General features: G+C 53.0%; 9 protein-coding genes across 9 annotated transcripts; 3 read left to right on the forward strand and 6 right to left on the reverse strand.

The window, feature by feature from the left end:
* Nucleotides 1-1,614: 1,614 nt before the first annotated feature.
* J4E78_001380 (uncharacterized protein) lies at nt 1,615-1,869 on the reverse strand (the record flags this gene model as incomplete). The annotated part of the gene is made up of 2 exons (XM_049362039.1): nt 1,615-1,722; nt 1,768-1,869. The coding sequence occupies 2 exons, from the start codon at nt 1,867-1,869 to the stop codon at nt 1,615-1,617; spliced, it is 210 nt and encodes a 69-aa protein (XP_049227322.1).
* A 965-nt stretch (nt 1,870-2,834) lies between these two features.
* On the reverse strand, nt 2,835-6,236 carry J4E78_001381 (uncharacterized protein; the record flags this gene model as incomplete). The annotated part of the gene is made up of 3 exons (XM_049362040.1): nt 2,835-2,865; nt 2,918-3,585; nt 3,639-6,236. 3 exons carry the CDS (start codon nt 6,234-6,236, stop codon nt 2,835-2,837), a joined length of 3,297 nt encoding a protein of 1,098 aa, XP_049227323.1.
* A 1,038-nt stretch (nt 6,237-7,274) lies between these two features.
* On the reverse strand, nt 7,275-9,117 carry J4E78_001382 (uncharacterized protein; the record flags this gene model as incomplete). Its single annotated transcript, XM_049362041.1, has 3 exons — nt 7,275-7,771; nt 7,826-8,177; nt 8,302-9,117. 3 exons carry the CDS (start codon nt 9,115-9,117, stop codon nt 7,275-7,277), a joined length of 1,665 nt encoding a protein of 554 aa, XP_049227324.1.
* Nucleotides 9,118-9,523: 406 nt separating this feature from the next.
* Nucleotides 9,524-11,892, reverse strand: TRP1 (bifunctional tryptophan synthase trp1; the record flags this gene model as incomplete). The annotated part of the gene is made up of 2 exons (XM_049362042.1): nt 9,524-11,516; nt 11,573-11,892. The coding sequence occupies 2 exons, from the start codon at nt 11,890-11,892 to the stop codon at nt 9,524-9,526; spliced, it is 2,313 nt and encodes a 770-aa protein (XP_049227325.1).
* Nucleotides 11,893-12,682: 790 nt separating this feature from the next.
* J4E78_001384 (uncharacterized protein) lies at nt 12,683-18,407 on the forward strand (the record flags this gene model as incomplete). Its single annotated transcript, XM_049362043.1, has 2 exons — nt 12,683-12,747; nt 12,794-18,407. The coding sequence occupies 2 exons, from the start codon at nt 12,683-12,685 to the stop codon at nt 18,405-18,407; spliced, it is 5,679 nt and encodes a 1,892-aa protein (XP_049227326.1).
* Nucleotides 18,408-19,092: 685 nt separating this feature from the next.
* Nucleotides 19,093-20,982, reverse strand: J4E78_001385 (uncharacterized protein; the record flags this gene model as incomplete). The annotated part of the gene is made up of 1 exon (XM_049362044.1): nt 19,093-20,982. The coding sequence occupies one exon, from the start codon at nt 20,980-20,982 to the stop codon at nt 19,093-19,095; it is 1,890 nt and encodes a 629-aa protein (XP_049227327.1).
* Nucleotides 20,983-21,568: 586 nt separating this feature from the next.
* Nucleotides 21,569-22,860, reverse strand: J4E78_001386 (uncharacterized protein; the record flags this gene model as incomplete). The annotated part of the gene is made up of 2 exons (XM_049362045.1): nt 21,569-22,222; nt 22,270-22,860. The coding sequence occupies 2 exons, from the start codon at nt 22,858-22,860 to the stop codon at nt 21,569-21,571; spliced, it is 1,245 nt and encodes a 414-aa protein (XP_049227328.1).
* Nucleotides 22,861-23,604: 744 nt separating this feature from the next.
* On the forward strand, nt 23,605-24,450 carry J4E78_001387 (uncharacterized protein; the record flags this gene model as incomplete). The annotated part of the gene is made up of 1 exon (XM_049362046.1): nt 23,605-24,450. The coding sequence occupies one exon, from the start codon at nt 23,605-23,607 to the stop codon at nt 24,448-24,450; it is 846 nt and encodes a 281-aa protein (XP_049227329.1).
* Nucleotides 24,451-25,154: 704 nt separating this feature from the next.
* On the forward strand, nt 25,155-26,273 carry J4E78_001388 (uncharacterized protein; the record flags this gene model as incomplete). The annotated part of the gene is made up of 1 exon (XM_049362047.1): nt 25,155-26,273. One exon carries the CDS (start codon nt 25,155-25,157, stop codon nt 26,271-26,273), a length of 1,119 nt encoding a protein of 372 aa, XP_049227330.1.
* Nucleotides 26,274-26,457: the final 184 nt, after the last annotated feature.

The following is a 26,457-nucleotide window of genomic DNA, read 5'->3' on the forward strand; positions in this document are numbered from 1 at the left end:
GCGCGCGGCGATTAGTCCAACAATTGTTCCGCGCAACAAGACTAGTCTTGGTAAAATGAACAGCGGATGCTGGGTCGCTGGGACTGGCAGTGCTCAAAATCGATTAATTGAACCTTGCCGTGGCCTTGTTTTGATGTGGGCTGCGAGGGAAATTAAATGAAGGGACCCTGTTGAATCAGCGAGCTCTGAGCCGCGAAGACGCACGTCACCAACCGCACAAGAACGGGCAAGGCACGCCCTTAGTCATCGCTAGTGACGATCGCCCGGGCGTAGCGTGCAGTCCCGTGCGAGGCGCAGCATCACTGTCTCCATCGTCACGACAAGGCAGCATCGTTTTGATGGACCTCATTGTACACTCTCGTCATTTCAATACTGTGTGTTGTTCGCGCGATTGACCTGGAGTAGAAGTACAAGGCATGCAGCGTACTCAGGTCTAAATCTTGTCGCCCACGGTCATAACCCGAAAGAGGTAGTGTCCGATGCGATATCGATCCCGCCCTGCCGCCATCTTTGACTGGCCATGTTCAGAGACAACCGTGCAACCCGGAGAGCATGACTGCGCCCACAGCACTACTATGTCAGCGCCTACAACATAGAATATTGTTCTAAGGCACCCATTCGCAAGCACCACCCTTCTTGGCTAATATAGGATCTCGCTCGGCGTAACTCCTGGTGTAGACTGGGAACTATACAGGTTAGAGATGCACTTGTACACGGCGAAGCATATCAATGTCAATTCGCGACCAACACGTTTTCTACCACCATATACAAGGGAAAAGCTGAACACTCTAGAGCCTACGTTAACGTCAGGCTCCCTACTTTGCATGTCTTTATCTCAACATAGGCTCTAGGATCATCCCAAGGATTGAGCTAAGTTGCTAGATCGTTAGAAAAGAGTATCAAAGAGCGGATGTACCATCTTCTTCTCATTCTAGATAGACTCAAATGGCGCTTCTAGATGCAAGAGCGGTTAATTCTTGTCTGGAAAGAGCTTGTGAATCACGAGGCCCTTTCTACAGAGTGCATTATTAGGAGAATAGAACTAGATGCAGCCATGAGATCTGATCTAGTTCATATTCTTGGCAATAATCTTCTCCTCTTCGAGTATGCACAAGACTTGAGCGACTCAGCTCGCGGCATGATTGAGAAGTTCCCTCAAGACACCATGAGAGGCCTACGTCAACGTTTCGCCCCCCAGCATATCAAGATTTGACTCGTCAATTTGGTGCTGGGGTGAGCGCTGTTCGTCGAAAGCCGCCTGCGTCGAGGGCAATGCCAGAGGAGCCGGCTGGTCTTCACCAGGCTGACGAGTTCCATCCTGATGAGTTCCATGCTGACGATTTACATCCTGACAATTTTCATCCTGACGACCAGAGGTGCCCTCTCCTCGTTCGCCGCCTCCTCGTCCTTCTCCTCGCCCTTGCCCTTGTGCTTCCGCAACTCCCAACGAGTTAGGGTTCTCCGTCCGGCTGTAACAAGGTCTGCGCCGTGCGGTCATAAAAGGCGCAACCTCGTCCGGTCTATGCCGTTCCTGTAAACCCGCGACGAAAAACGATGCTTGGCTCTCGTAGCCGCTCTGAACTATCCAAGTACGTAAAGGAGCGCGCCATTTAGTTAGCTGGCCAGTGCAATCAAGCAAGCAGTGATAGTGATCTCCGCACCAGCTACAGGGGAAATGTTCTCGGTTTGCGTATAGGCGTTGTTGAAGGACGTCCCATGGAGCTGTGGGATTAGTGGATGAGATTTGATTGTGTCGGGCTGACTTACTTTGCTGACTTGACCTGGCTGTTCCTCTGAAGGGTGACATAGGTTTCCCATGGGTGCCTGGATCAGTACCCGTTCCTGGAAAGAACGGATATCCCGGGGCATCATTTGGGTAGTATAGGCCTGGCTGGTTCACACCTGGGCTTGGTATGTATGCCATTGTTGGATAGCCGAGGCCACCACCGCAATCGTCCCAAGTTCCAGAACCATAACCGCCGTTTGAAGCGGTAGAGCGTCTACCTCTTTGGCTAAAAGAACTGCCACCACCACCGCGGAAGTTGCTTCCTCGTCGTACAGGGCAATTAGCGCAGTCTTTTCCCGCGTGAGTAGAGTTGGGGCAGCCCACACAAAGTAGCTCACAATCCTGCTGATAGTGCGGGCCAGCGCAGTTGAAACACCAAACCATCGTTGCTGAGATTAGACTGAAGAGGTACCTCGAGCGGGTCAAAGATTGAGAGTATGCTACTCAACAAACAGGAAGCAATCTCAGATCTGGTGAGATGCAGTAGAGGATGAAGTCGAGGAACTGTTGCCGGTGTCTATGGAAGTCTTTATATCCTTCTCTTGACATCTCGCAAACTTATGTCGGATTTGCTTTACCGTGATTTCCACCGGCAAGCCGGCTTTGCTACAGTATGTTCATTGTCATAGTAGAAACCAAGCCCAGCCGTGCAGGTACCAGGGGTCGTAAGCGTTGCGTGACGCTACAGCCGCGGAACAATGCGACATGCTTGCTGCTTGACGCTTGTCGGCATCTGTACTGCCGAGGAGATTTAGTGTCAAATACGACGGCTCATTAATGATTATTGAACACGTTGGAGGAAGATGGCAGTAGGTGATTCCCAAGTCAGTTTGCCGCTTACATGATGTTGTGTCTCACCAAGTAGACAGTACTCAAGGTCTTGACTCATCATTCTCATAGTACGTGAGGGCGCTCCCCACAAGACGTGCGTTGAATGGAATGTACGCGTGCGAACAACAACTAGAAATAGACCATAACAACATTTACCACCCCATCCTCAGAAACCCATTCCTCGAGATCCCTCTTCACAGCCAAAACATCGTATCGTTCAAGGCTCGGTGCCAAGGTCCATGATCGTTCTGGGCCACCGCCTTTCCGTCTGCGTCAACTCCTCCTCCATTATCATCATACCTCTTCTCCCACGCCGTATCCTTCTTCAACGCATTCAACTCACGGTCACCCAAGCCCTGATCCTTACCCACATCTCTGAGCCCAGGGTCTGCCGGATTGAAGAAGTCGTGGAAGTAGCACCGCACTCGTTCGCACAGAAGATCTGCATAATACGCCGGTGGCGCGTACCCCACAGGCAGCGTTGCGCGGGCATATGTGTAGCAAAGCCAGTTGGTGAAGTTTTGAAGTTGCGCCGGGGTGAAGTTCATGCCGTTCTCTAAGACAAAGTAATGTGTTGGGCGCGCGGTTCCTGGTCCGGGGATATGTGATTGCAGGAAGAAATCGAAGTAGTTGGGATGTGTTACTACGGAGTCGACGACCGTGCCTGGTTTGCAATTGGGATTTTCCCTGTTTTGAGGAGGTTCCCCAGGAAAGAATCGAGTGTGATGGCGCTTAGTGACGACGACGGCGGTGATCAAGGGAGACTTGAGGTTGGGGATTTGTCGCGCTTCGGCAACGCTGGCGTAGGCTGCTCTAATCTTGCGCAATTCGTGAGCACGAACCTTGGGGTACTGTCCTGGGTCAACGCCGTCTCGGTAGTACAGGATGTTGGCTGGCATTCGTCCTTTGTTCCTTGCGGCAAAAGCATTGAGTCGCTGCTCAGCCATGCCTTGCAACTCATCGATGATCTAATCGCCAAGTTAGCTGAAGCCTGTAGTTCTATGGGAAATGCGAGGAATACCTCTTGGTTTTGAGTCTGATAGCTCACTGAGCCAGCATATCGGCCAAACGTTTCATCCACGCTACCGACTAGAGCAGCTAGAGAGCGAGTGGTCTCTTTGCTGCCCTTCTGTGCGTGAGTAACATCTGCGCCAAGGATCATGGTGTCAACCAAACCCGCTTTGTTGTAAAGCATAGGTATCAGTGCTCGACCGTCGTCTTCCTTCAACTTGACTATGTGGTTGACGTTGCCCAACTTGATGTTGACTTTCATGGCGATGTTGGCGAAATAGGGCTTGGGTTTCGAAAGAAAGCGGTCGCAGTTGGCTTGCATCACACATGTAGTGTGCATCCCATAGGCTTGGTCGGCAACCCGCTTGAACTGGTTGTAGAGTACCGTCGTGCCGTATCGGCTTGTCGACGGATTGACGAGGACCACGATGCCAGCGCCGAGGATCTTTGCCTTCTTAAGGCTTTGCTTGAGCTCAGCAACTATGTCTGCAGCGTTCTCGTTGAAGTTAATCGATTCGTCAAGGTGGCCGTTGGACGTACGCTGAATGCCAGTCTCGGAGAATTGCATCAAGAGCTGATCCACAACCCACTTGCCGTACCATTTGTCCACTTTATCGAAGATTGTTTGTGGAAGTAAGACCACAACCGGGCCAACGAAACGTATCTTCGTGTCATAGAACCGTCTCTCATATAGGCCCCAGGTCTTGGACACGTCCTGTACGAGCTCCTTTCCTTGCACTGATTTTGCACCATAGCACACATGGTGAAAGGTGGCCTTGTGGAAAGGTATAGAAAGCGGCTTCTGGCTCACTTTGATGCCTGCAGCACTCAAAACTGAGTTTGGGTGCTCTTGAGTCCCTACACCTAAGGTGGCGAGACCACGCTGGACGATGTTGTTCAAGGTTTCCCGGGGTAGTTTACTGGCAACTTCGAGCATTTTTTCTGTAGCTTCAGGGGAGAGCGACTTGACGTTCTGATGCTTCGCAATCTTCAGCGCTTCGACAGGATACCATTCTGGTGAAGTGTATGTGCCCATATCGGCGCACCGGAAGTCCGACACCGCAATCTGATCTAGGAGAATTCCGTCGATGGCCTTTGATCGCAGATAGTCGAGAACGGAGATCTGTGAGTTGCCAAAGTCGAAGAGCTGATCGCGAGGAGGCCTCCCAAATTGCTTGATCGTTCTCGTCTTGCCTGGAGTGTACGAGATTTCAACCTTGACGTTCTTGAGTGAGTTGTAGCTGTTGTTCGTCTTCCTCAAGTATGTCGATACGTTCAGCGGTTCGTAAAAGGCACTCGTAGCCGAGCTGACGTTCAGCAGTGGATATCCCATTCCAACCTTGACATTTGAGAAGAAACCGTGATGAGCGAAGACTCCAGGAGATAGCTCCTGCTTACCAGCCTCGGTAAAGATCTTCTTACTTCCGACGCGGAAAAGATCAGGATCGGAGGCCATGGTTGCCTTCGTGATGATCATGTTAAGTGCTCGGTCGATTGCAATGGTTTGAGCGCGTTGCAGGTCGATAGTGAACTGAGGAAGAACGCCGTGCGCAGCTTCGGTAAGGTCTCGAACGGGTATCTCGCCTTTGTATTGGAGCTTCAGAGTCTTGACGATCGCATCTAGGTTTTTGGATGGTATAGCTGGGCGGACTGTATACTCACACTCGGCCACGATCTTGTCAACTGGGACGGAGTTTGCATGGAATAAAGTAGTCGGTTTCGTCCATGAGACAATCTGCTGCATTGCATCGCTAGCATAGAGATGCTTCTGGGATCTGAGGAGTTCGTTTGAGTTGATAAGGCTTTCCATCATCAACCGCTGTTTTGCTGCCGGTGGAAGTTTGGTGTTTTCTTCATGAGGTTGTGTCTCGCCTGTTGGCTCAGCGGTGGAATCGGTAGGGCTTTCTTCAGCAACGGCTTCGTCTTGTTCTTCTTTCGTGTTGGTCTCAGCACCGGCTTCATCTCCTTCTTCTTTCTTGTCAGATTCAGAACCGACTTCGTCGTCTTCTTTTGTAACGGGTCGAGCGCTCTCAGCGCGGTCTTCCATTCCATTGACAACGAAATAGTAAAGCACCTCTGGTAGCTTGACCGTGAAATGATTTGTGAGGACGTGGTCGAGGCTGTTGAGACCTTGCGGTCCAACGAACGACGGGCGAATCTCGTGAACGCTGAGGCTATCGGCAGCATCTACACCTTGCTTCGCCTTTGCGAATAGACTGATGGCTTTTTGTCCAAACTGGGCACGGGTGTCAACTTGTTCACAGTCATTGTTGTTTCGTTGATTGCTGTTCGAAGGACCAGTGGACGGGGCGAAAGATTGTCCTGAGCCCCTGGGGGGTGCATTGAGACCAGGCGGCGCATTGTTTGTGGGTGGTGCATAACCTCTGGGTGGTGTTGGGCCTCTGGACGGTGCATAACCTCTAGGTGGCGGAAGACCTGTGGGCGGTGGTGGGACTCTAGGCGGTGCATAACCTCTAGGTGGCGGGGGACCTGAGGGCGGGGGTGGAACTCTAGGCGGTGCATAACCTCTGGGCTGTGGTGGACCTCTAGGTGGTGGAGGACCTCTGGGCGGGGGTGGACCTCCGGACGGCCTTCTACCTTGCGACATGATATTTCTCGTTACTAACTGAGAGTCTCACACTTGAAGAGCTGTTTTGAAAGCGAGACGTAGGTATGATGAAAAGCTTCCGCATACTGGAGAAGCGATACTCATATAATCGCATCCTGCACCTTGACAATCGTGCGTCATGTTTGGTATTCCCTAGACAAGTTGTATTAGCAAGCCAAACTATGCTCTGAACAAAAGCTCATGGCAGCAAGCTGTTAGATCAATCGCCAGATCAACGACAGCATGTCGGTGCTTGGAACACCGTTGCCGCTCCTAATATGTGCTTGCCACGCCCGTCGTGATTAATACAGGGTGTCAATTGCTATAATCCAGATCAACCCGGTGACTTCATGTAAACGTGTCTTTGTTAGACCTTGCATGCATCGCCTGACTCTACAATCCCAACACAAAGCGAAGCGCCAGGCGTCTCTGAGATCGCGAGAATTTGTTTACCAAAGCAAAATTTTGATAATCTTGATCAACTTGCGATTTCGGGTAAGTGGTAAGCAGTAACTCCGTACATTTGTGGACTGATGGCCGCGATACGCGTCGACCGATGTACTTGCAGCTTACGTCAAGCTGCTCCGCAGCCAGCATCATAGCTTTGCGCGTTTGTAGGTTTCGCACGATAAATTCATTGAAGCTAGATATCTGAAAAAAGAGAGACATCGCGCATTAGGCGATGTGGAGGTTAATGAGGAGCGTGGTGTAGGCGGGACGGAAAGACAGATGGAGTGACGCGTCTTGGGGAGGCTGGACGCTAGTGACATATTGGGTGAGTGTATTGCCTCATTGAGTGGATACCATCCATACAGCAACTTCGATACAATTCGCCATTCTCAATGCAGATTTTCGATAGCCGGTAGAAGAATATAGCCCTAGCTTATGAAGCCATACTATGCAAGAGACAGAACATCGCCACCAAATACGTTTCCGATAACTCCCGAGGTCACCGCGACCAAGAACCAAAGTCTCTCTTTCGACCCTCATGTCTCAAGTCTCATAAATACCAAATGCCGACACCCAATTTCAGCCCCCTCACTCCAGCCTCTCACTCGGAAACAGCCTCCTCTTCCTATTACTCCCACTAAGCAAATGCGCAAACTCCGGCGCCACAAACCCCCTATTAGCATTCCCTCCACCGCCTACCGGCATCGGCACCGAATACTTACTCACGCCCCCATCACCCCTATAACTGATATGCTGGCCATACGCGTCCACTGTAGGTCTACCCATCGGCCCATTAAACATGGGTCGGTTATGGTTGACCTTCATATCCCTAGCACGCAATAGACCTGCCTTCCTCTTTTCAACTTCTCCCGCGTCGGCGATAGCTTGGAGACGGGCTTCTTCGGCTTTGCGGGCGTCTTCGGCGTCGCGGTGGATGGGGCCGCCGATTATGCCGTGGCGGGTGAGGGGGTAGGATATGGAGGGGAGGAGAGAGGTACCACGGATGTAGGTGTCGGATATGTCGCCGAGGACTTCGAGGCCGGTTGTTGTGCCTGTGTACATGCTTGGTGCTTGGGGTAGGCGGCCTGGTATGAAGTTAGCACGTGTCTCATGTCTTCTTGTAAGTGGATGCTACTTACCCATTGGCATGCCCATTTTCGGTTTTCCGTACCAGAAGGGCTCGATGTTAAGGATTTGGGCGCGCGCTTTTTGGAGGGTTTTGTCGTCGTCGAAGCGTTCTTCCCAAGAGAGGAGGGTAAGATCGCGGAAGGCGTGGCGGAATGAGCGCATGGCGGTAGAGAAGTCACTGCCGCGGGGGCATAGCTCGCCGTTGTACGGAGCCTCTGGTGTTGGGGCTGGCTTGGTGATGATGGACAGCAGGCGGCTCGCTTCGGGTTGCTGAGTGATGTCGTTGTTGTTGGGAGATACTTGTTGCTTCACATCTTCCTTCTCTTCTTTCTCTGCTGCCGGTAAGATCTTGGCAGGCTTGTACTGTACAAGCGACCAGTACACATGCGGCTTTGTATGACTCTCCAATAGCCCAATATGGTACTATAGAGGCAGAGATGCGAGGTCAGTACATGTATCGCAAGCATTTCGTGGGTTCAGAGCTTACGTTTGCAGAGCCGTAGGGAGGATTGTCCACGCGTACAAGCAGGATCTTGTACTCGAAGCCGTCCGTATCTTGATAGTAGTGATAATCCTCTTTCCAGTGAGAGATCTTAGCTTGTTGGACTTTCTTGGAAGTAGAAGGGGGCTTGGATTTCTTGAGAGGTGTCTGGATAACAGCGACGGGCTTTGGAGAGTGGCTGGCCGGGCTTGGAGTGTCATCCATGACTTCAATAGAGTTCTTTGCTCGGCCCTCACAAGCTCCAGTTCCAGCACCCTCAGCCAATGCAGCTGCTCTCTCCGCCCTCCTACGCAAGAGGTCTTCCTTTGCAGAAACAAAAGGGATGGGCGCAACAGCCGGGGCAGACGTCGCAAAGAAGAAACTCTTGCTCTTTCTCGGCTTTCTCGTAACAACGGGAGATGTTTTCGACGTACCTGATCCAGTCAACCCTTCGATGTTCTCACAACCTTTCCTGAACTTACTGCCATCCGCCAGAGTACCTATCCTCTTCAGCTCTTTCTTCTTCCTCCTCTCTTTCATAAGTACTTCCCATGTGTACTTCCTAGTACCGAGCTTCTTCTTTGCTTGCAACGAGTCGTCAAACCAGTCATAGCTGACTACGTGGATGTTGAGGTCGGTGGCTTGTTGTACAGCGTCGGCGGGTTTCTTGTATGCCTCTTTACTGGCGATGAGGTGGGTGACGCTCTTGTTGATCTTCGCAGAGTATTTGCCGTCGTTTCGCTCGATCCAGGCTTTGATCTGTTTAGCATCATGGGGATGGGTACCAACAACGGCAATAGTAAGCTTGTCCAACACACCCATTGTAGCGGCGCGGTGGTCGGATTGTAGACTGTAGGAGTGATGGCGTGTAAAGTTGCTTGACGGCGTAGATGAGGGCTTATGATGTCCAGACTGAGGGTCTAAATCTGGCGAGTCCCTCGTTGGTCTTACCTTGTGGTGGTGGGCAGCGGTTGAAGTGATATAGCGTTTGCCGGGGCCGTGCGGCTGCCATCAAGAGGTAAGAGACGCCGACAAAGCGACTCCAGGCCGCTATTTGCGGCGGCACAAACCATCATCGTCGGAATATTGAGCTGCCTGACTCGTAAGGAGAAGAGGACCAAAGAGAGTATTTCAAGAAAGATCAGAAGAATGCTGGGCCATTTTTGTTACATTTGATAATTCCGAAGATCACCTTCAGCTTCGGTAGTCGTATTCTGAACCGCCACTACTAGTTCTTCGCTGCCTTGATGAATGCCCGTATCTTATCCAGACTTTGCTTGCCATCTTCTTCCACACCGCTGCTGACGTCGACAGCATGCACGCGGTCCCGGTACTCATCGAGTCCAGCGAGCGTAGCTTGGACGTTGTCGGGGTTCAATCCTCCTGCTAATATGACCTTGATACCGTCATCTTTCGCGAATACTGCCTTGACATCTGAGAGATCTAGTTGCTGACCCGAGCCGCCGGATCCTGCATCCAGAAGTGGTAGGGCGTGATACCCTCTTGAGCCAATGCCAAGGTTGTGTGGGTTGAATGCTCTCAAGACAGGGACAGGAACAAGCTTTGCCCACTCTAATGGCTCCTGACCATGGAATTGTACCACGTCTAGATTCAGCAGTCGCTGCTGTTCAAGTACGTACTCCAGTGACTGATTTCGGAACACGCCTACGAGAAGCGCGTGACTGTCACTTGACACTAGTCGTGCTGCGCCGTGCTCAAAGAAATCGGTGGCGGACTTTGATTCGGCAAGCAGCCCAGATTTCGAGACCACAGGCTTTCTGGTCTTGTGTACGGTTTCCGAGATTTCCAGAGCTGTCTCAGCCGTGACTGTTCGCTTGGTTCCTGGTGCGAGGATCATGCCGATAAGGTCAGCTCCTGCTTCGATTGCGACTTTCGCGGCCTCAGCACTGCGAGTACCACAGATCTTCACCATCGGACTTGATGCTGTTCCCGTCTTCTTGGTAGATGAGCCACCCAGAAGCTCCGCGATGAACTGAGCGGTGTCGGATGCGCGCATCAGCGCTTCACCCACCAAAACTGCGCCAACTCCACTTTTGATGTATGGTTCGACATCCTTTGGCCCGGCAATACCGCTTAGCGCACACAAAATCGTCTCTTTTGGAACCATGTTGATTAGACGGTTGGTAGTTTCCATGTCGACCTCGAAGTTCACAAGGTTACGGTTGTTCACACCAATGACCTGAGCGCCCAGCTTGACCGCAATCTCCGTTTCTTCCGCGTTCTGGACCTCGACGAGAGGCTCCATTCCAAGTGATCGGGAGTAGTCGTAGAGTTTCTTCAAGACTGCTTCATCCAGCATCTTGACGATCAGCAACACTGTATCGGCACCCGCGAGCCTAGCTTCCAGGATCTGATACTCCTCGAAGATGAACTCCTTGCGCAGGACGGCAGGACGGTTCGGCATGCCTTCCAAGCTTTGTCGAACAGCTTTGAGGTCGTCGATGCTACCCTTGAACCATTCCGGCTCAGTAAGTACGGATATCGTGCTTGCACCGGCCTTTGCGTACAGCCTTGCTTGAGCGGGAGCGCATGCGGACAGTGAAATTATGCCCTTGGAGGGTGATGCGCGTTTGATTTCGGCCATGAGTGACAGTCGGAAGGGCGATTGCCTGAGACGCTCGGGGAAGTTGATTTGAGGAGGCGCTAGGTTGAGATCGTACGCAGCCTGTAGATCACTGGGTCGTTGGGACGGAATCTCCTTCTGCTTAGCGACCGAGGCCCTGCGATGGTCGTAGATCTTCTCCAGTATGGATGTCTGCTTGTCCTTCTTTGCGCCGGTTGCTGTGCCGTTCGAACCAGCCCCGACTGCTTGGGCATGTGCCTCTTTCTGTAGTCGTTCATTTTCGGCCCAGGTGCCTCCCTGCATCTTCAGGAAGTTTCTCACCATGAGCCGGCCATCCTCTGTCAGGATGCTCTCCGGGTGGAACTGTACACCCTCCATGACGTATTCCTTGTGTCGCACACCCATAACGACTTCCTTGACTTCGGCCTCTTCGTTCGCGGGTATGGTCGCAGTTACCTCGAGGCAGTCTGGGAGAGTGCCGTGGGTGCCGGCGAGGGAGTGGTAGCGCGTCACGGGGACGTTTTGCGAGACGCCTGCGAAGACGCCCTTGCCGTCGTGCTTGAGAGGCGACGTTTTGCCGTGCAGGACCTGGCCTGTGACGTCTACAGTACCGCCGTAGCTGTAGAAGATGCACTGTCTTGATCGTGTCAGCACTGCCCCGCCTGTTGCGCCCACCGGAAACCGAGAACTCACTCGCCCATGCACACGCCGAAAATCGGGATCTTGCCGCTGTAGTGCTTGATGGCCGCATTGCTAATGCCTGCATCCTTCTCAGGGTGTCCTGGACCTGGGCTGATTACCAGTTGTGTAGGGTTTTTTGCGATGAGGTCTTCGAGGGTAATCTCGTCATTTCGGTACACGGTCACTTTGGCGCCTTCGAAGACGAGGTACTGGTAGACATTCCAGGTGAACGAGTCGTAGTTGTCAATGAGTATAACGTTGGAAGCGGTGGGGATGGGCGGAGAGGGCGTGGGATTGCTGGGCGAGTGGTCGATTAGTTCGAGGGCGGGCATCTTGGGCGGTGTTCTGCGTCAGCGTTGCCGTCGCGTTGGAAGCCCGGTGGCTGTTATGTAGCTTCGTCTGAGTACCCTCCGGCGGTCAGATGGCAGAAAGCGCGCCGGCCCTTTGACGGCGAGGTCAACGTTTGGAATATATTAGTGGCCGATTAACGGAGTGCGCGCCGGGAGATGTGAGTGCACTTTGGGACGGCAAGGTGGAAAGGAATGGCTGTCAACCAGAGTGGTGGGGTGACTCAATGATGCACTATTCAGATATTGAGGCTGCGGAGTTAGCACGGAGGTGGCATGAATCGGTCCTTAGTGCTACGGCACCGTACTTCGTGTCTGGTACAGCAAGGCCGCTATTGCGCGACCTCTTGGATGAAGAAAATGTAACAGATTATGCAGACTCTGGATATACCAAAGAACGGGTATGTTTCTGCGTGCAGGCAGTCCGCGGGCAACTTCCTGCTGCATTGTTGGCAGGAGGTAATTGGAACTCAAAGAAAACCCATTGCGACGCGAACCAACACGCGCGAAAGTATATGGCGATACCATTTCTATGCGAGTCTGAGGTTTTTGCAAAACATTGAAGCGTGTGTGTGATAGGTGTCGGGGAGGGATCGCAAGAAAGAGCCCTTGTGATGATCCCTGCACGTACTAGCTCGACTTTCGCGTGAGCTTTGGCTTTCGCGACTTTCGTAGCCATTGACGCCAAACATTCGGCAACACGACCCCCACGCCTCTCCAGCACCTTCATGGCCTTTGGGTAGCTGATTAAACACTCGCGCACTGCAGCGCAACCATGGCCCCCATCCAATCCCCCGAGTTCGACCTGGGCAAGTGCCTCAAGGGCGAGCAGCAGCTTGTGTATGTTTACCTGCATCGAGCGCAGCAACGTAGCTGACGATAGCAGCACCTGGGACATCGCATACCGCGCCCTCTGCGACCCCGAAACCGCGTCCAAGAGCGACGCCCTACGCGCCTTCCTCACCGCCAACGAGAACAGAGACATCCTCAGCCACCCGTGGAAGCCCTTTCCCGACCCATCGTCGCAGGAGAAGAGCAAATTCGAATCAAAGACCGCGCCCATCAGCGTCACTCCCGCCCAGAGCGAACACTACGATGTAGCAGAGATCAAGGACGACAGCCTGTGGCTGGCCAAAGAGGCGCAGATATCAGAATATGCAGCGCTGCAGTTGGTCGTCCAGGAATGGCAGGGCAGGCCAACCGCACAGCTGTTGAGTGGACTCACTGAAGAGGAGGCCCTCAGCGTACAGGAAGCCGCAGGAGTCGGGAATCTAGGCGCCTCGACTTTCGTCCCAAACTCATCCATCATGGCCTCACCGCTCGCTTCCAAGACCGCGCATCTCGATGCAAAGGACCAGCGCCGCCTCCACATCCTTGACGTCTACCACTCGACGTGCGCGTCCATCATACGCATCAGCCAGCTTCTGGTCTCGTGGGGCTGCGCGTCCAACTTGCGCAGCCAAACCATCTACGGCAACGACTACCTAAGCATTGGCGCCGGCTGGATTGAAGAGCTTGGACAGGCTATCGCAGCGGCGCAAGATGGCCCCTCGGGCGGAAAGGCGCTAGACGAGTTGCTCAAAGCGTTCACCAAAAGATGCGACGCTTTAGACACCGGCTACGGCTGGGACGTCGACGAGTCGATACTAGAGCCTGCGTCGGAGAAATGGGTCGTCGCGCAGACTACAGAGATGCTGCATATCCTTCACCTGGCCTTGGTACATGCAGACTTGGTCGCGAAGGACTTCCTACCTGCGGCTACCATCGAGGACTGGCTCAAAGCCTTCAGTTTCCGCGGCTTTTTCCGCGAGTTCCCTGCAGTCACCGCTCGCCAGGAACCTCTCATTCCGGTGATACAACTGCTGACTTCACTCATGTCTCTGACCATCTTGAAAGTGGACAAAATTATGGATGATCTCGAATCCGGTAACTGCAACGCCTGGGACTCCTCATCGTATATTCTCAACGGCACAGTTGTCGAGAGCATTACCACCATCTTCGGAGAGGCCAAATTGTTGGGCGCGAGTCCGGCCACACCACCTACATTCGCCTGGGCTATCCTGACTTGGAGGCTCACCACCCGTGCGAGCTACGAGGAACAAGAGCGTGACCGTCTCATCGAAGCGTCGAACGACACAGGGAACACGGAACCTCAGACTTCGCCACTGGAAGAGGCTGCTTTAGTTGTGGCTAGACTTGAAAATCATGAGCTCTTCGACGGCAAGATGCCTTATGAGGAGCTGGCCAACATCAGCTCAGCAGTGGGTGTGCTAGCTATCATCAACCAGCTAGTCGAGACCAGTCTGCCTGCATTTGGAACATCGATCGACCAGATATCACAGGATAGGATTCGTCTACTGTTCCTCCAACTCATCCGCGCCGCAGTCGGCAGTGACATTGTTGCGTACAGCCCGGATCTGATAGTAACAACATACACAATTCTCACCGGTGACAACTCCTTCCGTAGATGGGAGAATGGGGAGATTTCTCGTCACGCTGATCCGGTTGTTGCGTATTTCCTGGAAGACGAATACATCCTTCGACCACTACTGCTCAACGAAGCTCGCCTACGCTATCCCTACGAGATGACGCCCTTCCTCAAATTCTGTAGCGCATTGACACGCGGGGACAAGACCATGCAGAACGGCATGCCTACATTCATTGAGAAGCTTGGGAACCACAACCGACTTATGCAACGCCTCCCAGAAGGCTTCAGGGACTATGCATTGACGCGCGAGGAGGAGAATGCCAACTGGGTTGAACTTACAGCCAATCTTCCACTCTTCTCGACTGGAACCCCTTCAAGCTTCCGTGGGCAACGACGATTATTAACCTCCGGCAGATCGACACAGTCTGACGGCCTGTCTGGAATACCTGCTGGCACAGAAGGAATCATCGTTGATGATAGCTCACAGCCTTATGTGGCGGTATGGCATCATCATCACTCTACGCTTTCGTACCTAGTCGAGCTGCTTTCAACATACCCTGTAGGCAGCAGTAAGGTCGAAACCGCCACGCAGCAACCCGCATCTCGCGAAAGCGTCATCGAGATCATCGGACTCTTCGCCGACTTGATGCATTCTTCTTTACATGCTTCTGAGGGCATCTGTTCAGCGGAACTTCTGGAGGCGATCAGCATCGGTGCTGAAAGCAGCCAGGATACTGTCAACATTGTGCTTGCCATTTTCGAGGAAGAGCTGCTTCACCTCTGCCAGGAGCCTAGTAACGAGGCTTCTCTAGAGCTTCTGGTCAACTGCACCCACTTCCTAGAGGCCTTAATCATCGTCTCACCACATAGGGTATGGCCCTGGCTCGCTAGGAGCAGGTTGCTAGAAGGCGACGGCAACGGAAGCTTGGCGACTATTCTGATCGGAACCGAGATGGTTCTTGGGCGATATGACTTCCTCATAGGATGCATTCGACTCTACAAAGGGCTCGTCAAGGATGCCGTTGAGCGATCGGTGTCTCGCAAAGTGCCGACAAAAGCACTTAGCCGCTTCAATGCATCCGCGCCTTCAGAAAGCGGAACGTCGGATAAGATCATGAGCACCATCCTCTTTACGTTCGGCCGGACCCTTGCCAGCATATACGAGAGCTCTTTGAACTGGAAATACTCCCAACCCAACCACCGTCCTGAGATCAATATCGCTATCTGCGAGGTTTTCACAACGATCTTGAACCTTGCGTACAGCGTCGACGACGAGCCCAAGCTATCTGCTAAACTTGCCAAATCTATCGCGCCCATCGCTGAGTACCTTACCCAGCTATACCTTACGCGATCTGGTGCAGATCTTCCAACGAACCCGCTGATGACATCTCTGGTTACTGGTGTCAGCCCCAGTGACATCACGTTGCTCACGACCTCGAGTGCTTTGTGGATGCAGCAGACGCAAACTACTGTGGCCTTCGCCGATGTCCTTGTCAGGGTTGCAATACTACTTAACAAGCCCTGGACACACCTGGAGCAGCAGTTGTTCAAAGCTACGCCATTATTAGCACGACTATATGCGACCAGTGACAAGTGGAAGTCGCAGGTCGTGCTCCTTTTGGAAGCTCTTGTACGCGGTGCTGTTCGGGTCGCTGGACAAGAAGACTCAGCAATGGCAGACGGAGACCCAAAGCAGACTGCCCGGAAACAGATTGAACAGCAAGAACCGCCTTCCCTACTTGGTCACCTTGGACCACGGACTGCAAAGAACTTCTTGAGTGTGCTGTCACAACTAGATGAGCCATTGCAAATAGTCGACATTCAGACGAACGTCTGGAACTTGCTTTCGGCTGTAGTAACGTGCAAGCAGCAATGGTTCTCGTTGTACCTGCTCACTGGTAGCACACCTCGCGAGTCGATTCGCTCCAAGAAGGATGCGACCCATGACTCAAGAAACAAAGCTCTCCTCACGCGAGCACTCGATTCGCTTTCTAGCATGGCTTTGCCCGAGAAAGACGCGAGTGGGATTTCATGGCCTCTTTACACTGCCATGCTTGAGTTTGTTTCATCAGCGCAGAACAACTGGTCGTGGGCGATGGGTGACCTAAGGCAACGGAAAGACTTGATCCAGAAGCTGCTTGCTTTCCTGAAGTGGATGGCCAAGCAACCCAAACAACCAAAATTGAGCAGCAATAGCGAGACACTGGAGCGCTCTTTCCAGAACAGGTTTGCGTCGTTAGCATGCGAAGTCATCGCCATGTACCTCCACAGCTCGCGGCAAGTGGGCGACATCACTGTGCTCAAGGATGTCGTGCCGAGTCTGACATACCTGGAAGATACTGCTTTGGAGCTACCGTCATACAGTACATCCTTGCACGGCTATCTCAAACAGAACCTCGAGCAACAGTATCCTGGTGTCTCATTAGGAAACCTCAAGCGAACCACACTCTACCCGGAGACCTTTGGGCGCGCCTTCTTCTACGACATCGACCTTGCTCAACAGCTTTTGGGCTTCAACAGCAAATGGACAGGTCCTAGAGAAGGTACGGGCTTCGCTGCCGAAGTGGAGAAGGCCAACTACAACCTTGGCCTCGTTGAGTCTCAAGTCCTACTGCTCCAAGGCTGGAAGCTACTGGCTCTTGAGCTGAGCCAAGTCGTAGCAAAGGATGAGCGCATAGTCAAGGTCCTTGTCGGTGTCATTCAGAAGTGCATGGTTGCCAATCAACAATCGAATCTTCCGGAAGCGTTGTTTGGCCAGCTCATGGTCCTGCGAGCAGATCTGGCTTTCGCACTGCTTAAGAAGCTGGTGGAGGCTAAAGTACGAACAAGCGAGGCACGCCAATTACTCGCTCCAGTATGGAACGCCATCCGCACTTCTACGCCCGACTTCGAGAACGTGTTTTCGACTGACGCTGTGCACTACTACCGGTCTCTGCTACGGATCCTGTATCTCGCTCTTCATTTCCATCTAATCGAAGACACCGACACATCAGACGACGCATCATTCCGCTCCTCTTTCCGCGGCACAATGCCCACAAGCCACAACAAATACACGGAACCCATCTCCACCCAACTCCTCGAGATTCTGTCAGACACGGTTGCAAAGGGCTTCCGCAGCCTGGCTAACCAACTCCACGCCGAACCCGCGTCCGTCTCGCCATCTGACTTCGCCCTCCTTACTGCGCTTCTCCAACGTATCATTGCGATACCAGAGATGTCGAAGTGGCAACAACAAGCCGCTCTTCTCTTCGCCAACAGCAACACCGTGCGCTACGCCACCAGTCTATTCTCATGGGCCGACCGCCTAACAATCTCTCACAACGGCGTCGACGACCCCATCTACGGCGAGCTCAGCGTCCTCTTCCTACTCTCCCTATCCAGCATCTCAGCCCTCGCCGAGACCATGGCCGTGGAAGGCATACTAAGCCAACTCAACACCGCAAACATCATGAACTACTACCGACGCGCCAACGGCATGGGACCCTTCGACAACCCATCCCGCATGTACAGCATCTGGACCAAGGGCATCCTTCCCCTCTGCCTCAACCTCCTCCTCTCCGTCGGCCCACCCATCGCCGCGGAAATCTCCTCCTTCCTAAACCAATTCCCCGAGCAACTCGCCCGTTCAGCGCTAAGCATAAACTCAAACCCTTCGTCCCGCACATCCGCCACAAGAATCACACTGACCGTCGCTTCGGAAGTCCACTCCTTATCCCTCATCGCCAGCATCCTCGAAAACGTCCGCAAACAAGGTCCCAAGTTGGGTATCCAAGCCAACGAAGTCGCCCTCCTAGACTGGGATAAGGAAAACATCAAGGAAGACGTCGAGAGCTGGTTGAGTCGCAAGAGTGCGTTACGCGAACGTATCGTTGCTGTCGACGAGCGCGAGCTGGAGATGCTGAGTAGCCGGAAGGGAGCAGGTGAGGATGCGCTGAGTGAGCTTGAGATGCGCGTTCTGGGTGAATTGGAAGACGCGGGGAAGTGTCTTGGTGTCGGGAATGGGAATGGGAACGGGAACGGGAACGGGAACGGGAACGGGAACGGGAACGGGAACGGAAATGGCAAGAAATAGATGAGAGGGGGATGTGTGGGATGATTTGTAAAAGCGCTGGAGTTCTAGAGCGTTTTGAGATTGGTTGCTCACCTCTTGTGTTAGATCTAGCTGGTGGTAGTGTATTGTACTTCTAATGTTACTTTCTTGCATAGTTATCTGTCTTTGGTGGTATGATTTCATGGTGTCGCTGGACTGGTGTACATGTAAAGTCGGGCTTTCCAACTCTGTTTCATCTCATCTCACATCAAACTCCTTCCTAAACAAGTAACTTGTCGCAAAAACCGTAGATTGTGGTGGTTTTTCTATTCACCCTCCCGGCCTGTCACCATCACCCTACCTTACGGGGCACATTGACATAGTGCCAGTTAGATAAGTTTTCTAAGAGGTGTAGATTGTTTCAATTTTCACTGGCTTCCAACCTTGCAACCATCTCATCTTCATGCTCGACATTTCTGGGTATCATGGTCACGAATGGGCGGATAACATGAAATTATCATTTATATTGATCTGACACTACTAGTAGATACCGACAGCCGTTGAGGCCGACATCGATCGAGAAGAACCATGTTCTTGTACATATACCATACTTGCACCACACGTGCCAGACGAAACAGCTCTAGCGCTGACATGCCTGACAACTCCCATACTACATGCCATCAGACAACAACCGTGTCATATCCCATACTAGCTGTTCAAGTCAGTCTTAAGCATCCACAATAGACCAGCCAGATTCCACATCGCTGACCTGAGGCGTAACGCCACAGGCCAGGTCGACGAAACTTCCATGCTCGTCCTCAGACTCGGTCTCGCTGTCAGTATCGACGAGGGATCCGATATCGGGAACATCGATATACTCGGCCGGCTGAGATTTTGACGCTTCTTGAACCTTCTTGAAGTGTGCCTCAGCACCTTCTTGGACCTTCTTGAAGTGCGCCTTGGGACCTTCTTGGGGTGAACTGCTCGGAGCGGCCAGACCCTGGTGCGATGAGTGCGACTGCGCGTGCTGTTGGCGGTTATCAGATGGGGAAGACATGGTTACTTTGACCGTGGCCGGTTCCTCCGTCGGCTTGGGTTTGGGGTCCGCGTATTGATATTGAATTCCGCACCGATAGAGCATCTTGTCCATCGCGCCAGTAGGTGCCTCCGGAAGCTTGAATTTGGAGTCCACCGCTTCAAAGCGAATTCCGTTCCAAGCGAGTATGTTATCCATCGTTCCACCAGGAACCTCCGTAGGCTTGGGCTTGGGGTCCGCCGGCTGAATGTGAACTCCGTACCAAGTCAACATGCTGTCCATCGCTCCGTCAGGTACCTCCCACCCTCGGGCGATGAAGTAGAGCTCTTTGATCTGTTTGTATACGAGGTTGATATTCTCGAACCGCGGACCGCTAATGATGAAGAATTGAAGAAGCATCGTGTTACCAACGAACAGGAAGTAGAGCTGGAAGGGCGTTGCCCACCGGGCGCCATACGGGAGCTGTATTGGGTACGAAAACAACAGCTCTGATATCAGTCTCCCTACAAAACAAAAATGCAGGGATGCGGGCATGATTTTGATCTGTTCCGGCTTGCGAGAAGGGGGAGGAGGGCGAAGGGCCTTGGGTATGACGAACGGTGCCACACTGAAGATGATCGCAAACATGACCACCAAGATAGAGGCGTGGATGTAGTCGAAAAAGATCACAACCTGCTCCGTAGCCCATTTAGCTTTTTTGACCTTGCGGCTGGCGTCCCGCATTTCTTTGATCTCGCGTTTAAGCTTCGCGAGGACCTCGCGTGAGACGCTGACTTTATTTGCACGCTTAGAAGAACCGGATGGGTAGACTAGGCGGCATGGTTCGGTGGACTCGCAGCGCAGAGCGAAGCCGAACGGTACTTTGGGCAGGGCTCGACTCGGAGGAAGCGTTCCGCTAGTTTTGGCACTAACAGGAACGTGTTCGGTGAGGGGAGATGGTTTCCTATTCGTGAACGCGCTCGAAAGTAGCTTCAAGAAACGACGAGCCTGCTGCTGCACGGCTCCCAGAGCTCCCTCAAGCATGCGGCGAGAGCGATAGCTCGCATCCGCCCAGTATGTCAGCACAGCCTGCTGTGGGGTTGGATCCTGTATCACCACCTGTGGCGTGTACTGCAGTCTACCACAATTCTCCATTGTCCAGTCCATGACCTGCGTGCGCATGTCAGGGTACTGAAAGCCGAGGCCGTAGAGTTCGTAGTTGGCCTCCTTTAGACCGCGGACAAGACAGTCTTCATGAGTCTCCATGAAGCCGCGGTTTAGTTGACTAGAGAGAAGTGTGTCCAGATTCTTGTATAGTGCATCCTCTGTGTACTTGGATGTTGAAAGCACTAAGTACTCGTCTACCGCTTGGTTATGTCGAGGGTTTATCATGTTCGCGATGCCGTGGAATCCGACGTAGACAGCTGCGAATGAGGATGCGAGGTAGATAACGCATGTCAGTAGGATCGCGACGCGCGGAAAGGCGCGTTGCAGTATGGGGACGTATGCAGGATCGGATTCTGTTGGCTCGGATGCAGTGCAACGGCCCTCACGTTGTGACTGACTCCGAGTAGGCGCCTCGTATTCTGGTCGAGATGGCATGGTGCTGGCTCCCAAAGTGGTGAATGGCGTCGTAGTGGGTGCTGGTCGTTGAGCCTTGTGGTAGTTAGCTGCTGTGGTGTAGGTGCAGCGGCGTTGTGGGCTGCGTCTGCGGAAGTGAGATCGGTGGAATTTCTCTTCTCAGGTGCGGTTGAGGGGTGGGCCAATCGCGAATCCTAAAGTAGGCGTGGGGGACCGTATTTGAGTACCACGGATGAGGTCGCAAGGGACCAGAGACCGTGCTTGACCCAGGCAGCACTTGGCTGGTACGCAGTGAATTGTCTGGACAAGGATGTGAAGAAAGGGCTGTCGGCACTCGTTTGGGGGCGCTCGCAGAAGTTCACGGTGAGTAGATTGAGGAATGAAGACAAGAGCTCGACCGCGTGCTGTTGCCTGGTGAAGACTGGAAGGCGCGATATGGTCCCAATGTCTGCATGACGAAAGGACCCACTCCAGGACCGTACCAGAGCGTTTGCTGCTAAACACCAAACCAACGCGACAAAATGTAATACTGTATTCAAGGTGTGCGCTTCTGATTTGAAGGTCAGACGCCGTGCCATGGCTTCAGTATATGTTTTAGGACTACTTACTACTTCTTTCTCTGCGGCCTCCTTCGTGGCGCCTGCCCAATATCTTCTATGTCTATCGCAACTTCCACATCTTCTGCTTTGATCTCATCGACTTCAGCCACCACCTTCTCTTCTTTCACCACCGCCTCTTCGCTGCCATTGGGAGCTTCTACTTTCACAACAGCTTCTTTCTTGACTTTCGTGCTCTTGGCTACGACTGCCGAGGGACAGAGACCTCTCTCCGCCAACTTGCAATCGCCACACTTCCTACCCACGGGCAGGCATATTGTTTGCCCAAAGCCCACCAGCAGGTTATTAATGTCATGCCATTTGTCTTTTGGTAGCCATGACTCCAGTGCTGCACGCGTCTGTTCTGGCTGCTGAGTCTTGTGCCAGCCCCATAGGTTGGTGATGCGGTGGACGTGGACATCGACACCAATGCCCTCTGTTTTGCCCCAAGCTGCGCTCATCGTCAGGTACCCCATCTTAGGTCCGACACCCGGTAGCGACACGAGCCCTTCGATAGTATCTGGAATTTCGCCGTCGAATTTGTCTCTCAATATCTCGGCTGTCTGCTTAATGTACTTGGTCTTGAGGTTGTGGAAGCCGACTTTGTTGATGAACGCGTTCAGTTCGGGGGGTTCTAAGGCGAGGACCGATTCGAGGTTGAAGCCCTGCACTATGTTAGCTAGGAATCGCCGTATAGCCTTGTATCACATACCCCAGGCATCCTCTCCTGCATGCCTCGCATGACAGGCGCTAAGACAGTGTCTTTGGTCTGGCTGCTCAGCATCAAAGCTATGAGCGTCTGAAATCTTCGATCGCGAGGCGATCTGATGTCCTTCGCCAGGCTCTCGCAACCCATGGTATCCACCGGTGCAAGGTTCTCGTTCCGCATCTCTCTCGTCAGGGTATATATCTCCTCCCAATTCGCAGGTGGCTCCATCGTGACAGTTCCATCGCTGGTCTTGGTCTTCTTCGCAGGCGCACGACGCGCTTTCTTGACCTTGGCGACTTTCTTCGGGGACGCGATTGCAGTGATTGATGTCTCCTCTACCTCCTTCTTTACAAGGATTGGCATATCCTGGCCTCTTTTCCTCTTCATAGGCATTCGTCGCGTCTCGCCATCCGAGGCAGAGTCTGCTGGCGCAGAGCTGAGGTCTGAATCTGATCCAGCATTCTCGTCGCTGCCTGATTCGCGTTTGACGGGAGCTGGCGCATTGGTCGCGTTTCGTGTCTGACGTAACGCTCGTTGCGTGCGACTCGCTGCGACAACGCGGGACGCGTCTCGGGAAACTCGTGATGTTCGCATTGGATGGTCAATTGGAATGCGCAAACAGCAAGCAATGAACGAAGGATCTTTGCGACAACTTATCTGAGCTTGCGGGCTGATGCGCAGCTCATAGTGATGACGAAGACGCGGCCCCTGGAAGTGGAAGCAGCCAATCAGCGCGTTTCAGATGTAATGGGCTACCGCGCTGGCACGTGAGAACAAGTTCCCGCACATGACGTCAATTCCAGATTTCGATTGAAAGCAGATTTACGACAATCCACGTCTCTACAATTTAACTAATCAGGAAACTGGCGTCTGGACTGAGATGGCGCCTGCCATGGGTACGATTCAACTTGCTCCCATTGGATTCTTATGGCTGGATTGACACCTCTAGAACCAAGTTTCTAGAGGCCAAACCCAGAGTATCTTCGTCGCTTTCAACGTGGTACTTACCTCCGCCTTGAGATGCAGCATACACAGTGCATGGCCTCCTATAGTCCGGAAAAGTCTGAAGTATGTAGGCTTTCAAATGAATAACATCAGCCTCCTGCAGGTTAGCTAGAATTCCCGTGTGGATGGTTGCGCCGAACAGATGGGCCGTGCATCAAGCAAGCTAATTTGGCTCATGTGGAGACGTCACGACTTCACGCGACAACACCAGCTGTAGCTCCCACCTTGTGTCACCCATTGGCTCAACCTCTTGCAAATTATAACATCCAAACAAAGTATCTCTTGTGTATGCTGCATATCGCACGGCAACAATCGCCACACCCGCAACACAGAATGCTGCGCGAGCAAATGAAAGAGGTGGACCTACTGATTCTGGGCGCTGGATGGACGTCCACGTTCCTGATTCCGCAACTGGAGGACACCGATATTACGTATGCCGCGACCACCACCACCGGAAGAGACAAGACGATCCCGTTCAAGTTCGACCCGGAGTCTGGTGATGCGGAGCCATACAAGCGCCTGCCAGCAGCGCAAACCGTACTCATCACTTTTCCATTGGTGGGGCACTCGCAGTCAAAGACCATCGTAGGTCTCTATCGTTCGGTTCACGGCGCAAAGAACAATTGGGTGCAGCTCGGATCCACTGGTATCTTCAATAAACTGCCCAATGACTGGAGCGCTGATGACGCGCCATACGACAAGGAGGACAAGCGAGCTATTGCGGAAGACGAGTTGCTAGCGCTCCACGGCTGTGTGCTGAATTTATCGGGTCTATACGGCGGCGAGCGCGTCCCCGCGAAATGGCTGCCTCGCCTCGGCCAGTCCAAAGACGATGTGGCTAAGCGAGGCGCTGTGCACTTCATCCACGGCGAAGATGTCGCAAGAGCGATAATTGCAACTCATCGGAAGTTTACCCCGGGAAAGCGCTGGATCATTGCTGACATGCGCGTGTACGACTGGTTCGACCTCATCATGAGCTTCAGCTCCATGACTGAGTCGTCTATGACCAAGGAAGAAGTGGAGACGCGCCAGGAGTTCGCTAAATGGGTGGGCGAACTCATGGAAGAGCAGGGTATCCGTGCTTTACCGCGCGATATGGGTGCCTTGGGTCGGAAGCTGGACTCTAGGGGATTTTGGTATCATCACGGGTTGTGGCCCCGACACAAGCGGCTAGCATAGTGGCTCGGCTCGGCTCGAGGAAATTTTGAGAAGAGTCACAAATCAACCATGTGTGCGAGGTCGTGCGTAATGGACATCGACTCGATAGGCTTGTTCTTGTGGTCTAAGCGACAAATGGATGCCTTGGAGGACGGTTCCGTGTATTCTCAGGTAATCGCAATGCTCGCTACTGGCCTGATTGCGCCTATGTGCTCGGCTTCCAACACCGCTGTTACATCCATAGCATACAGTCATGAAAACACCTCAAAATGAACCAAGGTTATGATATATCGCAGTCCGAACATCTTCTTTCCTGCGCTGCAATAAATAGCTGGTATCCCCTTCCGTCTCTCCTAATATCTCAAACTCTCAGACCAAATTACTTTCACCATCACAACTTTCAAAAGTATCTTGAACTACCAAATTCTCCACCCACCCACGCACAACAAACACCCTCCACATACACCAACATGTCTTACTCCGCCTATACCGCAACCCAACACCAGCGCATGTGGAGTACAAACTTGCAGCAGTGGATCACCATCTCCGCTCCAAGGCCAACCTACCCACCCCAACAATTAAGCATGCCACAGCAGATGAGCATGCCGCAACAAATGAGCATGCCACAACGAATGAGCATGCCACAACAGCTCCCTCCTCCCGGCGTCGCTGCCACCAACTGCTTTCCTGCTGGTTTCGTCCCCAACCAGCAATACCCTTATCACATGCAGGGTATGTCACAACCCGGCGCCGTGAATGCTCCTGGCGTCGCTGCCACAAATCGCTTTCCTGCTGGTTTCGTCCCCAACCAGCAATACCTTTCTCACATGCCGGGTAGGTCACAACCCGGCGCCGTGAGCACTCCTGGCGTCGCTGCCACTAATTGCTTTCCTGCCGGTTTCGTCCCCAACCAGCAATACCCTTCTCACATGCCGGGTAGGTCACAGCCCGGCGCCGTGAGCACTCCTGGCGTCGCTGCTACTAATCGCTTTCCTTCTGTTTTCGTCCCAAAGCCTATGTTCCAGAATGTTAGGAGGAACTTCACGCCTGGGTTTCAGCAGCAGCACAGTGGCATTATCGATGCTACTACACATGGTCAGAGTTTCGACCTCACACGGGATGATGGCGGGGACGTGCCTCCAACATGGCCAACAACTCCTAACGTCCCCGTTCCCTCCGCGCCTACCAAGAGGAAGAGGCAGTCAGGAGAAGAAGACGAGGTACCAAAGGTACCAAAGAAGAGGGGCAGGCCTCCTAAGGCGAAGCCTATGGACGAGGTGCCCAAGGTACCAAAGAAGAGGGGAAGACCTCCCAAGACTAGGCCGGTCGTCGTAGCCCAGGAACCAACTCCTGACACCACCACGACCACCAACTCCTCATTAGAGGAACAATTCGCGTTCGAAGCGACCCCGTTTGCCGACTTCAACGAGTACACCATCGACGCACGCGTCGAGGCAGGAACCCCCTGCCGCCTACAAGAGCGTGGGCAAGACAGCATCGAAGCTGTAGAAACCGTTGACAACCTCCCGGCCTTCTCTTTCCCCGCGTTTTCAGCGGCTGAGAGTATATGGGCGGACGCCCCGATGGTCCAAGAACCTTGGATCATGGATGTGGCGCCCGCTGACGACCTCCCGGCTTCCTTTTTCCCGGCGTGTCCAGCGGTTGACAGTATGCTGGAGGACGCCACGCTACCGCAAGAATCTGAGATCGTGGAGCGGGGTTCCTTTGAGGAGCTCATGGATGCCTTTGAAGCTAGAGCTGCAGCGGATGATTTGGCTGCGAATGCGGCAACAGACGAGTTTGTGTGCGGCTGGAACGATAATCTGGAGGATCTGATATTTTGAATAATGGATGAGGTCTTATACCTCTAATGTTAGGTAGTTATACGGAATAGGTAGTAATAGTCTTAGAAGAAGACGAATGCATCTGATGCCCCCCCAATGCCATGAAACTCCACGCTATGCTTGTATGCTATAAAGGGTGCCGCGAACGGCTAACATGAAAGAGAAAAGAAACGACACCCACACC

This window comes from Alternaria triticimaculans, assembly GCF_023758025.1.
Source record: "Alternaria triticimaculans strain BMP 0046 chromosome Unknown scaffold_1, whole genome shotgun sequence".
NCBI classification, from domain to species: domain Eukaryota; kingdom Fungi; phylum Ascomycota; class Dothideomycetes; order Pleosporales; family Pleosporaceae; genus Alternaria; species Alternaria triticimaculans.